This window comes from Manduca sexta, chromosome 21 (assembly GCF_014839805.1).
Source record: "Manduca sexta isolate Smith_Timp_Sample1 chromosome 21, JHU_Msex_v1.0, whole genome shotgun sequence".
Lineage (NCBI taxonomy): Eukaryota > Metazoa > Arthropoda > Insecta > Lepidoptera > Sphingidae > Manduca > Manduca sexta.
The window spans coordinates 4,248,443-4,263,199 of record NC_051135.1 but is presented as its reverse complement, the minus strand read 5'-3'; the positions used below and the strand labels follow the sequence as shown (position 1 = coordinate 4,263,199).

Genomic DNA, 14,757 nt, shown 5'->3' with positions numbered 1-14,757 from the left:
ATTCTTAAAAAATCTGCATTTTTATATTATTATAAATAACTACGTAGGTGAGCAAACTCAGACTAATATAAAAATCAAACCCTTCTGTCTACGAACCTGTAGGTATTAAACGTCTGTGGTTTCTTTTTGGTTCTATGGTAATAATTTTGCTTACTTTATATACCTAGGTACTTTATACATATTATTTACTTTAAATATTATTCATATTAGTATATTCATGTAACTTTAGAATCTCGTATTATAATACTGTTTATGAATAATAATTTATCTGAGAATTTATAGTAGTCAATGGATTCTATCCTTGTATATTTTATACACTGGCAATACCGATAGTTTGTGGCTTCGTTTTCTCGGGTGAGGTGCGATTTGTGTCTTTTGGAATATTTTGATATCGTTATCAATTTACAATGCTGAAATAGTGCTTTGACCTGGAAAGTGCTCAAATATGTGTCGTTGTAGTGTTTTAATCAATTATAATTTGTATGAAGTGTAGTGTTCAACATGTTTCGATGTATACCTTTGTTTAAATGTAATCGCCAAGTGGAATGTGTAGACAAGCGGCATTGCTCGTTGCCAACAGTACCTGAAGACATTTTGCGGTATTCCAGGAGTTTAGAAGAACTTTTTTTGGACGCAAACCATATAAGGGATTTACCTAAGGTGTGTTGTGACTTTTAACCTAATCCTGGAGTTATAGCTTTATCGTGGGCGTTTACCTTATCAATAAGAGATGTATAGAAGCGTACACAGATACGATATATTTTTTATAAAGGTTTTACTCATTGTAAACAAATAATTTACTCAGTAGTTCATTTTGATATGTACAGTACATAAATAAATATCTTATTGAAATCTTCTATTTTATCATTTCATTTACAAATTTTACACTTCACAAATCTCCAAAATTGAAATTGAAATGCTTATACATTGTGCACATTAGTAATTTCATTCCTTTGCTCCTGCAAAGTAATGGAAGATTCATTACTTTTATTTTAGAGCATAATATATATAAAAAACTATTACACACATTGCTTATTCTATTTAAACATATTATGTGTGTCATGAAAAATAAAAAAGTTATTTTGCATATTACATATTTGCACTTAAACAGCCTGCCACCGTCCTTTTTTAAATGTGTTTGGCAGTAATATTATTAAGACCCAATGATAGTTTGTAGGCACGGGTACCATAATTTCATGGCAGAATACATTATCCGTGATGTAATTTAAGAAATAAAATTTTTAACAATGCCACATGAGTCAAAATATTGGATTGTATTTAAGAGAAGGGACTCTTCTTGCCCTTATTATTTGACCAGGAACTGTCTCAGAAAGAGGAAATATATAATTAATAATTACATGTTTGTTAATTTTATATTGTAGTCTTGGTATCTTTATTTTTTTTTAAATGAGACAAATAATTACTACAATTACTACAGCCACTCTATTTAAAACTTGTATTATAAAAATGTCTTTTATAATGTTAATTATTCAAGTGAGGAGTAATACTGAATAGTGGTTCATCCAAAAGTAACATAACCTATTTTAATAGAACTGAAATTTGACAGTAATCAATAATTATGTGTTTATTATTTATCAATCTATATATTTGTAACATCCACATGAATACTTTTTTGAAATTTCTCTGTCTGTGCAAATTACAAAAGAAAATTGACATGACATGTTTTTGCAATTCAGATTTAATTAAAAACATTTAAAAGACAAATGGGAAGTATTTATATGGTCTAAAAAGCCCAAATGTTAAAAAAAGTTTCTAAATAGGTAACATTTCTTAAAAAAGGTTATTAAATTGAGGAAATTAACATTCTTACATTGTATGCCAATACAGGATTAGATTTATGTTGCCCAATATAGCCTTTTTTTATCCCTTTAACACCAATATCTAGCATATGTCTCCAAATGCATCATACTTAGGGTAATATTGATCTAAAAACTTTTAGGGTAGTGTTTAGCTGTTTGAGTATAAAATTATTTCATATAGCCAAAGAAAAATCCCCACTGTAGCCAATTTATATCCTGTAGTCAGTCTTACAATATTGTAAAAATGGGCAAATTAAATTTGTACCCATCACAGTATCTAGACCACCCATCTGTGCTTATCTTACAGCAAGATATAACATTCAAATAAATATCCTTATTTTATTTTAAACTTTGATTTAATAATGAGTTGTAATTGATTGATTTAGTGCATATTTTACCATGTTTCACTAAATTTATTTAACATATAACTAGATCAAATACCAAAGTCACATTAAATAAAGTACTTATTTGTAAAGTTCCAACAGGTTCTTGTGTATAATATTTACTAAAACAATTGTTTCACTTGTTTCAGAACTTTTTCCGACTACATAGGCTCAGAAGATTGGGCCTCAGTGATAATGAAATTCACAAATTACCTCCAGATATACAGAATTTTGAAAATTTAGTTGAATTAGATGTGTCCCGCAATGGTAAGTTGTTTTCTACACTACAATTACAGCATTTTTAAATCCACTGTTAAACAGATTTTTCCTAGAAGGATTGAGGATAACTTTATACCTTGAAATGAAATCAACAAAGTCAAACATGCACACAATATTAATTCATTATAGTAGTAATCATCATAAAGAAACTTAAGAATACCTACACATTATATAAAGCGCAAAATTAAATGTAATTTATCTGTATCGAAACAATGGCTTGCTATAACATAATTGATACTAAAACCCAAGTTAATGCAAAGACACATGAGGGCATAATTATGCCAGCATACAATGTTTCCGTTTCTATGGACAATCAGATTAATTTATACTTATATACAGTTATATACTTATATACAGACTGAAGATTTTGTGTCTAAAATATTTACAATACAAAGTCAAGTAAGCTGTAAGTAAGCAATTTTAATATAAAATCTATTTGACTTTTATTGCCAACATTTTTTACACTCAGAATTGGGATAATTATAGATGTGTCAACTCGAGTTCCAAATCAAGTTAACTCAAGTTGGGTTTAGTTTCTTTTTTATTGGTGAGTCATTACATTTGTAAAACTAACCCAAAACAAATCATAACTCAGTTTCATTTTACCCAGTTAACTCGAGTTACGTGAATTTCAACTCGAGATAGCTCGAGTTGCGTTTATCCCGAGTTGGCACATCACTAGGGATATTTATGGTCTCTTGTCAAAAACAAAACATAACTCATAGTTGCATGTACTACTTTGTGTTGTGTCAGAGTATAGCTAGTTTTTATTTCCATACAAGTAATATCACATTCAATAATAAATTATTACGAAAGTTTATATAGAATTAACTTAATGCACTTCTTGTTGCGTCGGAAGTTAAAAACGAAATATCATTAACATGGTTATCAGTTATATTATGTAAATACATGAACATATAATATTAGATATATTATTTATATAAATTCGATTAGAGATAAGTATAAGATTCTCTAATATTACTCATGAATTTTGTTAAGCTCATATAACGGTAAACATGAAATATATCGCACGGAAAATAAACAAAGAATGAAAATGAAGTAGTTAGATAGGTAACTGCACGCATGTTATATTATAGTTATTTGCCTATGCAATACAAAATATTATGGTTATGCATAACTATCATGAATTGATTTCTGTTTTTAAAAACGCCGGCATTTACATAGTCACGCTATTACGTAGCGAACATAATATACCGCTTTGTATCGATAGAAAAATCAAAGTTAGTATGTATGTACATAATAACATATTGTTATAAACTATACTTTCAATTGCCGAAACTGGGTGTTTTGCGGTAATTCTATTGCGTTTGCGTCTGCTTCATAGAAAGGATGTCTAATTGATTTAACACGCTTACATCATCTTGTTTAACTCGACTATCGTACTATTTGCATAAAATCAACAGATTTTATTTACCAAGAAAAATATGAAATAGAAATCAAATAAATTGCATTAGTTTCTTGCTAATATGTTCTCGTTACTAATTGAGTAATAATGGAGCTCGTTGCTTTATCACTTTAAAGAAATTTATTAAAATTCATACATTGATCGTGAATAAATATTTTGATTGATGTTGGTGAAATTTTTGTGGTGCCTTAAATATTTTCGAAATATATGCCGGATGAACCAAAAGTAACGCGGTAAAGGACGGATGGACCTTATTAAATATATAAAGAGTTGAGTCGAGTTATCAGCATGCACGTTGCGTGCTCACACTTTAAGCGCATAACTTCACGTATGCACCAGGTGCAAAAATATGTCGACGAATACGAAAGAAAAAATAGTCAAAGATATTTTATAAGGTTCGTGACAAAAAATATGCGAGTAATGCCTTACATTATTTATTCTTAAAATGTTTACGTTTGCTTTTCTGTGCCAATTCGTCGTTTTGTCCATATCTCTGACTTTCCCGTCTTAATAAATATTTTTATTACAATAACTAATTTAAAATATTTTTTGCGTGTATGTGTAAATATTTATAAATAAACAAAACCATAAATATTCTGAACATCCAATCCTAAATATCATAAGCGGTATTTCAAATATTTACTGGGTACATTTTTCAACTTCAGCGTGGTATGCATGTGCATAAACTTTATTGTCTCAGCATAAAAAAAAAAAGAAAATCACTGTATCGTATCTATTATTACACGAACCGACCTGCTTTGAAAGCTCTATCGACCGCTATTTACATGTTTACTTAACTTTAGCCGTATAAAATGTTTTACAGCATAGATTATATAAAGATGGTGCACTTTGTTTCGAGATTTTAAAAATGTTTACCGATAGACGTAGAATATACCGTTTTACTGCCATTGGCGAGGTCTCTTAGTTGTGGGCACTACTCAAGTACGCAATATCATGCAGTAAACAATAAAATGTGCTACGTCTTCCAGTAACTAGTGTATGAGGTTAGAGTTAATGAAGGTTTTTTATTACTGTTATTGATATTTTGACCCTGCAGCCACTTGGATTATAATTTGACTTGTCTTCATCTGCATGGATATGACGCATTTGATAATATGCTGAAAATCGAAAGGACTATAACTATGAAACAATAAGCGTCCCTCTTTGATCCTTTAATCGAAATATGTTTTTTAATACGCAATGCCTTATAGTGATAAATAATAAATAAAGATGAGTATATTTCGGTGTGCGATCGCGAAATTAGTACTTATGCTAAAGAGGTTGACGTTTCGCGAAAACGTTGAATTTCTTGTCGCCTTGATAAAATTGTATGACACGATCTTACTAAACAATCTTATAATTTTGCGAAACCATTGTGTAAGTCTATTGTAAGGGTTTCCCAGAAGCATTAAACCAGTTTAGCCTGTTTGTAGATATGTATTATTACTTGCATTTTATTTTTCTGTGCACCACAATTTCATTTCAATGCTTTAAAAAGATTCTGTAATTTTCTCTTGACCCGCCAAACTTTTTGAGTCTTTTCCTATGTATTATTTCCCTTATGTTGGTAGATGAAAGGTATAATGGTGGAGTAATTTGGTATTTTTAATTAATTTCCAGCCTACGCCGGTTGATTCTCAATTTTCTTCGAGTTAAATATAAATCGTAATATTTATTTAGTATTATTTTGTAAGTCTCTATTTATTGTTTTGCAACACTTCTCAGATTCGTCATTAATTATACATCTTGTGTTGTATGATGGTTACCGATAACCACGCGCACGATGATCTGAAAGAAATGAGTCAGAGGAATACGCAATTTAAAAACGTCCATATAAGTAATATACAAGCGCAGATATGTCTAACTAGATTTAATGATTTATGTGAAGTCCAAAATCGCACCGGTCGGTAAAAGATATGGCTTTTACTCAACCGTCGGTAAAAGCAATAGCTGTAGGATATATCCTACAACCCAACTAGTAATATTGATCTTTGTCGTATAATCTTTTGATTGTTGTTGAGTTGAATTGAAAGAATAGTAGTATAAGTTCTGGACACGAATAAACTCCATCACCGTCATCATACTAATATGTTCTAACCTACACATTGTTTGTGAAGAGGTTTTCATCCACTAAACGCAATTATGGTCGTTCGCAAATCGTTATATCGTGCAAGTTAGATTTTTGTAGGTATTTTATTTTATTTGATATTTTTAAACTCCCAAGTTAAGGTGTGCCAGATGAGTGCGATTCCAACGACCCGTATAGATGAACTAGATTTCCGGTTAAACTCGAAATTAAACGGTTAGTGCTTTGTTTATATTCTTACCTGTGTGTTCACAGTTACTCGTAAATGCTTCACTCTTAAAGTTCTTTTTCCGAAATACGTCAGATTACATTAGGGGATCTCATTATTTGTGAATATTAATATGGTTTTTTACTTGTTCGCTTATATTATTATGTTTTAAGTAATGTTTTTGGTGATATAGAACTAACATTAATCATTAATAAGTACATAATATATTTTTAAAGTTGCTAATAGTTATCGCCTAGGTATACGTGATTCATACGAAACAATTTTTTATGACCTGACGTTATCTGCGTGTTACATAAGCCTTGTAGAGATAACATAAATTATAGTTTATTTACTGCTTATAAATGCATATTACTGCAGACTATATGCACTTGTACCGCACATACGGTACCAGACCCACTGTCGCGTTGCTCACTCATCACTGTCCCGCTGTACCCGTGCCATGGCTGTACTAACCCATGAATTGTCTCTCATTCATTTATAGAATAATGGCTACCCTGTCCTATTCTTGATTAATTGCTAACTGCTTATTCGTGATCGTATAATAACTGATTATTGCACCTCATCATAGCAACAATGTTAATAAATAAAAGGGTGGTAGATGTCGTCTGTTTGAATATTGAGAAATAAAAAAAGCAAACACACCCTCAAGCAGCCGACGGGGCGTGTCAGCGACGGCTATATATTAACTATAGTGATAGTATATTACAACGCCGCGTCCCGCCAGCGTCGCGTCGCGTCGCACAGTGGTAAAAACGCGGAAAAAATACCATTTTTTTCAAATCAGATATTGCCATAGTTTATGTCGTAAACCTAAAGTAGACAAGTTGGATAGCTTAAGCCTAGAAGGATATTTAATTTAGTGTATTCTTTATAGGAAAATTAAGGCCCCAAACTTGTAAGACTGGATGCGACGTAATATTGAGTTAAAAAAGACGTTTGTTTGAAGTGTCACACTGCTTATACAAGTTATACTTTAGTTTTATTTTTTATTTTATTTAAGGAAGCATATATTAAGGTATTTAAAAACGATAAAATAATTATTATTTGTACATTAATTTATGTATGGCTTGGATTCAAACAACATAAGCTTTATTTCGCCAATTTTTGTTGTTTCATTGGCTGTAACTTTTTTGCGTCAACGAGCGTTAAAATAAAACATATCTTAAATAATACCCTAATGATGTAGGATAACTATCAGATAGGTTTCAGCTGCAATAATTTGCAAACTTTTGAAAATGACCATTTGACTTGGGAGTTTCTTTGTTGTCGGAAAAACAAAAAACAAGGACAAACACTTTAATTACGGTAATTAACACGAAAATAACAGATTTTGACTATAAAATTCATAAATTATCATTTTCCTCTTTATCTACTAATACCGATTTGACAAAGTAATAAAGTATTCGATAGTTATAGCAAGTTTTAGCAAATGTTTAAGTTGAGTTAGTTAACATTGGATTGTCTAGTAACGGGGAAGTGCATAAGTGTATTAAAAGTTTAAAAAGTAACTATCCAAATCTTTCAGAAAATATACTATAGCAAACACATAACAAATCAAGTAAAATATTTTTGCCTAATTTCACGAAAAGGTGGCATGCCGCATCAAGATCAAGAAAAACAAAGCATTTTTTTTTTGCAAAAACAAAGAATGGCCAAATAATACATTTCCAATTAATAGGAGTGATTCCTCCAGAATCCAATGCTATAGAAAGTGGCCCAGGACCTTCAAAACGATATGGAGGTGATCATGTAGAAAAACCCGACTTGCTAAACTATACGTGAGTTTGTACATTTGGTATTATATTTCCAATACGGTTCACAAAATTCTTGTTCATGGTAGTAAAATAACTTCCGCGGCTGCTCTATCTATAGTTATTTTAATAGAAGAAGCTCAAAGAGCATGCAACAAGGATTATCGACGTTATAGGTTATATCATTCGAGGTAATGTTCACGTGAGTCAACCAATGAAGACATTATGCATATGCCTTGACTTGCATCAGACCCATTTATAGCTTCAAAATTGTGACCACATAAAAAATGTCCTTAAATGATGAAGTTATAGCGTTAGTTACCGAAAATACATAATAAAAAGTAGTTGTCAGTAATAGTAATTTATAATTAATAATTATAAAAATTGTCTAATTTCTATCATACTGAGTTAGTAATAAGCCAAGTAATATTTGTTTCCTTTTTTATTTCATTATTTTTATGCTTTCTATATAAAGTTAATAACAAAATTTGATTGTAAAAAGTGGCAAATTATTATGTATCTATATTTATTATAAATGCCCGTTGCATATGCATAGTTCCAGCATTACATTTTTATAATTTTTAATCATTTTTAACACTTTTATAAATTATACACTTATATTTCTTAATGTATGTTATATAATAATAAATATAATAAGTAAATCTAACCATAAAATACCGATTTCAATTCATATCTCTCTCAAAAATAGTTTTTTCCGCGGTCCCATACAAACTTTACCACTGTGCGTCGTCGTCCCGCCCCGTCCACTGTTTGACCCAAGCTTTAGTCTCTATGTCACTATTCACAATAGTCATTCAATAAAAATTGGACCAAAGTTCACGTTTGGCTTTTTGGGTCGTAGATTGAGTAATCTTAAGAAATGAGAATAGCTAATATAATATTATAATAATATAGTTATTATAGACGTTCTGAGAAATTTAATATTGATAATAAAAGATGAAATTCATGTTTTCCATTCAAAATTACGTTAGAAGATAAAATAAGTACGCGTTTTTCGCGTTCAAACGTGTTTTTTTACTTAGTTCCATGGTTTCGATTGTCGTAATAGCCATCCATGAAATTCCAAAACATTTGTTTGTGCCAAGGTTGGTAGAACGCATATTTACGATACTCGACGTTAGGCCATCGTCGTCATTTCTAACAGGAAGCTTAAATACACAATAAATATACATTGTATACAATGTCGGCCGATTTTGTATTAGGTAACTCGTAAGATTGTATGGAACTCTTGTTTTAAATAATCTAGTCATTCCTTTAAGTTAGTTAATAGCTGTTTGAAGCTTACATTACTTAAAAAACGTTACAATTTCTTATATGTCATAATGTGCATAAACAAACTTTACATAGTTTTTTTCAACGTAGTTTATGCTGTGCCGATATTTTTTTTTCTTTACTTCGAAATTCTACGATAGTGTAGAAGTTTTATTGGATCGATATTAAAAATTGTTTCAAATACAGAAAGCTCAGTGTTCTAGTGACGCATTATGCTCACTCTTTTTATATTTGATAATAATTATTCGAAATTTTTAGTCTATTGCTGGCAAACTATAATTGTATGGACAATGAACAAGGTAATATTGCCGGCCGCTTAAAACTAACACGTGATTTCCTATAATTTAATTTGCTGGGGAAAGAGAACCCTTCAGCCAGAGTACATCGACATCAACATAGGGCAAGTCTTAAAAACTAAGCTGAATTCTTTCTGAAAATTAATATCTTTTTATTTTATGTGTTATAAATATACTGTAACTTTCTAAAATAAATAAATACGGAGTTAAATTATAAAATTAATGATAAAAAAGTATACGTATATTTCGAAAATGTGAGAAACTGCTTTTAAGCAGCGCGTCGCAAAATCTGCTCACCACTTTCGGATAACAATTGACTTGCACAGATAAAAAATATTTAATTCATTGAGTAATTTAAATTAAAAAGTTTCTCAAACGTTAGTTAATTCGTTCTGATAAGCAAGACCCATAATATTTGAGGGCAATAAAACGAAATCGGCGGGAAATATCAGTGTTTACCAATCCGGGTGTGACTAGCATACACGCACGTCACGGACCAGTACCAAAATAATATTAAAATTTATACATAAATGAATATTTATCTTGTAAGCATTGTCCAAAATAATAACAATTTACTGTTATCCCAAAACGTGAGCGTAAGGCGCACAAGTATTGTGAACAATCAATCGTTAATGGTTGTTTATGCAGACCACCAACTACGTACTTATTTCATAATAGTTTTAATAACACAAAAATGTTCCTCGCCGCACAAAACGGCTTATATTTAATATCGAGGTAATTTTCCTTTGAAATCATCGCGTATTTTTCTGGGAATCTAATTTTACCGAACAAAATCTTCGCGACGCGACGGCCTTAATCGTGAGCCTTCCCAAATTGAATATTCTTATTTTGTTAGCTATGACTTAAATGCAATCTAGGGTATTTTCGCTGAGTTTGTCTTGATGCTAGCACATGATTTTTGGTGTGCAGACTTCGGTGGCCGTATCTAATAAATCAGTGTATGGTTCGAGTGGTTAAACATTTAGTTTGGTTTAAACATACATTACAAACACAACATTTATCAATAAACAATATAATGCATCACAGCATCTTAATCAGTATTTAATGTCCTCCCCCGAGAAAACAGCTTTGAGCGTTCGTTCCATAAATTTTTCGCCGTACAAATTACGAGCGGGATATACAGATTTTTTAATAACTCGTAAATAATAAAAAAATATGTTGGTTTTTTGTAAATTTTAAACTACCAAAATGTTCCTCTTGAAATTGTCTATCTAATAATATTTCATTGCAAATTAATATGATGTGTACTTAAGAGGATATACACGGAATCAATATTTTTTCTATATGTTCCATAAATTTTGAATAGATAACTTTTAAAATTACGGTTAGCGCGTCGTTTTGCTAGAGGCTCTGCTTTGACTAATGTCACATTCCTTACGTCACATAATTATTTGATGAATTAAAAATACAAGTATCCAAACTAGTTTGTGTATTGATAGCCCCAAGTGAATTCCATAAATATTATTGCCATGTAATTTTTTTAACACACCGATGTTATTATTAAGTATAAGGTACATTTTTAATTTGATTACACCATGTTTACACATTTCAAATTAAGAACCAATTAAAAATCACGATGTATATATTGTCACATAATTCAATATCTTGTTAAAATTGACGTTAATGGAAATTTTATGTTGAAAGGAAAAATGTTTTTGCCCCTAGGGTTTCCATTAAGCATTTGCCCCCATATTGTGGGCGGTGAATCGGCACAGCCCCCTCGCTGGTTGCATTGTACTTCGAACAACTCAATAACGCTGTAATGGGATTCCAGCGGTGGTAAGCCACGCGAAACCGCCATCCGTCCACTGGGCAATACACGTATATAACGTTGTGTGTTTATTGAACCTTCATTGTTTATACAGCTTGTGACCTATAAAACTTGATGACACATATCACTACATAACACCATAGGGTTTTGAAAAATAGGTTGTTAGTCATTAATTGACACGGTTGGTTGATGACCGAGATTCATAAAACAATCGGATGTTGTCCATACGAGATGGAATCGGTGCGGCCGCCACCCAATGGAAATTAGTAGCTGTTATCCGACCACTTGTTGCGTCATCATTTAAAAATACTTTGGCGTTTCAATTAATATTTATTGAAGAAGCGTTTGGTTTAGTAGATATATCTTTGTAGTACTGTAGATTTAGGATTTATAAACATTCTCTTCGGGGTGCTTGAAGAATTATTAATCATGGTGTATAAGTAACCATTGTCATAGTCCATGAGAAAATTGTATATTCGCATTGTGTCGGGCAGCGGACTCAAGCACACACAGCCACATAAGAATGTCTACTGACGTTTCTTAAAAACAATACGTTGATTGAATATAAATAAGAACGATTCACCAGGTATTTGCCGTGACAACTTTTCTTATTGAATTGAACCTACGTTCAGATGGGGTGTATACCACGCAGAGGCAAAAACGCAAAACGCTTACGCAGTGTTGTGGGTGTGCAGATATTTTATGAGGTTGCAAGCTGTGCAATACATTTGAACTTATAAGAAATGAACCCTATTAGTATCGATACTTATTCTTTGTGTATGTATTAATCTACTACACATAGTAGGAGGACATCCTGTTGTATTAAAATTGCAGCGTTCGATTCAAATCCAAACACGTCGTAGTTATAGATTTACGCGGATTTCAATGACCAAATAGCGGCATCCGCGCGGTTTAATAGGCTGCCCGGGCATGTGTGAACGAATAAGAAGTATGATATTGACGAGCGTCGCGTGGTTGGATCGGACGGGCTGCATTCGCCCGGTTGTCGCCATGTCTGAACTAGCAGCGAACGAAGAAACCGGATTTTGGTTATAGTAAATGTTGCGTTTATTATGTTTTTTTTTTACTTGCCTTGCTTTGCAAGTTGTGTGACCGACGCGGCGCGGCGGCTTTGTGCAACAGAAGATTGGCGGGGTCAATTTCGTCGCATTCTCTCGAGGCTATAATTATTGTGACACCATATACTCACATACCAGCTTTACTGCTTTTTTAATTCATATTTTTTCGGCTGTCCAAGGATTTTCTTAAATATAATATAATTTATGTGCCATTTTAATGTAAATACCTTATGTATTGGAAGTTTGCTATAGTGTAATATTTATTACCAACATGAAGTGTGAGAAATTATAGTTACAGAATTGCGTCCGCAAGATGAAGATTAATTTCCTTTCAGTCTCAGACCTTGTTCGCATCCTATCCTATTGCGTACACAACCTTACTCAGAATATACAAATACCAGCATACATTCTAAGTAAGATTCTGTTCTTCCGGATATTACCATAGCGATCAGAGAAACACAACGGTAATCGTTAAATTGATTTATATTTATAAGAAAAAACTGTCTTCAATTGACCTCTGTGGAAATATAAATTTAATCACAAACTTACCAATAAAAATAAACCTGGTTCCATTCCCCAGGTTCCTTCATCAATCTTAAATTCAAATAATATTTTTAGGGTTTTTGAAATATTTGGGAGAGCTGAGAGGTCTATATTCAGCTGACTACGTCTGATGATTATGACATTGTTTTAATTTATATAAACCTATATCGATAATATTATCACCCAGTCAATGAAACAAAAAATATTTCAGATGTAAATGTGTGTACTTACGTATACACATTAAAATAAATAAAATACAATGTTGTAATGGTATACTACTCCACCTAATTGCAGAGAATGGTATCAATCAAACTTAACATAAATAAACAGACTGAAAGCACAGCGGAAGTTGTATACTATCGCTACGGGCTATTACCGCGTTGAATAGCTTACATACGCCCCGTAGATAAACAAGACGTTGCACTTAGAGAATAGAGACTGAGTCCACGTAGCCCCACATACCTTTCCTAAAATAGACATACTCGTTCTAAAAGCTAGCGTTAGCCTTTCTCCTTGCCCCTTTGAAATTTGTTACATAAACTTCTTTCTTTGTTTATACGTTAACGTCTCATATTGGATAAGCGGAGTGATTAATTTAACACAAGCAAAAAATATTGAATGTCAGATGTACATTTATAAAATTGTTTGCATTATTTTGTTGATAGATCATTCTTGTCATATTAACAGTTCCGCTTGACAATTTAGTAAACAGATTAACGTTCCAAATCCTGTAGTACGCTAAATAATTTGATGACACGCTCCATGGTGCTTGCTCGCGAAACGGAAACCAGGCCGTACTACCGTTAACATCAAATTAGAAAACCAGTTTGTTGTAGCATTCTTATTTCATAGACATTACGTAGACGAATATAAAAGTAATGTACCAATTATCATACTAAGTGACTACATTCATATGAGCGCGATGCCATATGCAATCGATCCTCTAAAACATTACCCTACTTTTTGTATAGACGGATTAATACCGCAGTATTTTATGTGAATTTTGGCAATTTAACCAAAACACCGGTTTGATGGCTTATATGAAACATTTTACAACCATTTTCTAAGAAGCAATAGTGTGGAATATAAACTGATTTTATGAGAATCTCCGTAATGCAAGGCTATGTTTTTTTTTCTTAAGAATATCATGACTCATTTATGACACATAATTTAACTCGTTTACACGAGTACAGGTACGACATTGTTTTACGCTTTATTAAGTAACAATAATAAACACCACAGCTATCATTATCAGTAATGGTACGCATTTAAAATATACATTTGTTCTAAATAATTTTGTTTAAGAGTTTAATGATTACATTCATGTTTTTTGATCTCAAGCAGTTCTAAGCAACCTTCAAAAAGCAATACCTTTCACTAACAATACATTAATTTATACCGTACATAAGTCTTGAGATCAGAATTCCATATAAATTTCAATTTGATAATGCACACAAGAGGTTTCTGAAAAAAAAAACGACAGACGGAAAACTTAATTACGCTATAAAAGTTTTGTTTTTCCATTAAAAGGTTCGTAACCTTAAAAATACACGGTTAGAGAGTTTGTCCCTATATTAAATTGTACAAATTATTATGTGATTCGTACGCACAATAGTAAATTTTTTTTGCTTTAAATAATGAGACGAGATTGCCGTTCGTCTGATGATAAGCGATACGCCAGCCCATAAACAGTAAAAATACCATCCAACACTTTGAATTACAATATTGTTTGATATTCCACTGCGCTCGCCATACTGAGGCATGAGATGTTAAGTTTTAT

At 31.8% G+C, this 14,757-nt stretch overlaps 1 protein-coding gene across 1 annotated transcript in view; it reads left to right on the top strand.

The window, feature by feature from the left end:
• The first annotated feature begins 322 nt into the window (after positions 1-322).
• The window catches only part of LOC115444429 (protein lap4), an 81,334-nt gene continuing 66,899 nt past the window's right edge, over positions 323-14,757 (top strand). Inside the window, 2 exon segments of the mRNA XM_037440978.1 lie at positions 323-660; positions 2,353-2,470. Of these exon segments, the coding sequence (XP_037296875.1) occupies positions 502-660; positions 2,353-2,470 (277 nt within the window). The 5' untranslated portion in view covers positions 323-501.